Raw genomic sequence first — 1,233 nt, forward strand, 5'->3', positions numbered from 1 at the left:
TACAAGCGCAGTGCACCACTGGTGGCCCACATCAGTCTGACAAAGCTAAAAGGCTCAAGTTCAAATCTGGTTCCTTCTCTTCATCACAGTCCAAAAGTTTCCTAGCCAAACTGAGAACCAGGAATGTTATTGATGTTCTAGGAATTTGAAAATATTTCTCTTCACAAGGTCAAGACAGAATTGGAAAATCAAATACCACATCAGTTGTTTTTAATTAAATAAAGCAGTAAGAATTTTGCATTAAAAAAGAAAGATCATGTCAGGACCATAACAGCTCACCTTCCTCAGCATGTCGTTCTGCTCTACACTGTTGACCTTGCCGGGGCTGATTTCTCCTTTCAGGGTGTATTCAAAGAACTTCCCACTGACATTCACTAATAAGGTGCTGAAGGCCCTGTCTTCCTGAGTGCAGCTGAGTGACTTGTCATGACCACTGGTGGCAGTGGTGCCATACCTCAGGATCACCCCGACGATGAGTCCTGAAACAGAGTGGAAGAAAACATCAGGCCTGTGGAAGGACAGAGAGATTATTTTTTGGAGGCCAAGGAGAGGGTATGTATTTTAGGAACAACTCTACAGTCCTTCAGAAGGGTTAGGCATCCATCTATTCTGGTTTGGGTCCCTCAGCCACCAGGAGGACAAGGTAGGCCAGTACCTTTTAGGGTTATGATGGCACTCTTAGTATTCGGAACCACTAATAGTGTCTTACATCCCAGGATTTTGTGGGAGGAAGATGGGTGATAAGAGGCAAAGTTGTTTGCTGCCCAGCAGAACCACTGAGCTCTTTGATTTCTACCAGCAGCATCCCTCAGGCCATCCACAAGCAAGGACAAGGCCTCGAGAATTTCTGGTTGCTACAAAAGCAACTTATTTTGCCACACACCAGAGGAAGGGAAGAAAAGAAAAGAAAGGCTTTTGCTTAGGTCATTTCAAGTATTGGATATCATGGAGAAAATAATTATATCCCTTAGGGAGCCAAACACCACAGTGTAAATTTTCACAGTCATGATTCAGGAACTGGAGAGCTGGCTTCTTGAGGCTGCAGCATTGACACAGCTAGCATAATTAGCTGCAAGTCTTTCCATCACATTTTGTTCTTAGTAGGGTTTTCCCTTTATGAGGAAAAAAACAGCAAAACTGTGTGTAAGCATTTAATCCCATGAGTTATAAAGAAATGTTGCTCCCCTGGTCCTGGATATGAGTCACATATGCCCAAGTAAAAATGAGTGAAAT

At 43.2% G+C, this 1,233-nt stretch overlaps 1 protein-coding gene across 1 annotated transcript in view; it reads right to left on the reverse strand.

Annotated features, from left to right (window-relative positions):
• The window catches only part of LOC104994160 (sodium/hydrogen exchanger 7-like), a gene marked incomplete at its 5' end in the record, with an annotated part of 5,048 nt that extends 4,540 nt beyond the window's left edge, over window positions 1–508 (reverse strand). Inside the window, one exon of the mRNA XM_010847640.1 lies at window positions 280–508. Within this exon, the coding sequence (XP_010845942.1) occupies window positions 280–508 (229 nt within the window). The remainder of the gene's footprint in view (window positions 1–279) is intronic.
• Window positions 509–1,233: the final 725 nt, after the last annotated feature.

The sequence above is a fragment of the Bison bison genome, unplaced genomic scaffold, assembly GCF_000754665.1.
Source record: "Bison bison bison isolate TAMUID 2011002044 unplaced genomic scaffold, Bison_UMD1.0 scf7180017849681, whole genome shotgun sequence".
Classification (NCBI taxonomy): Eukaryota; Metazoa; Chordata; class Mammalia; order Artiodactyla; family Bovidae; genus Bison; species Bison bison.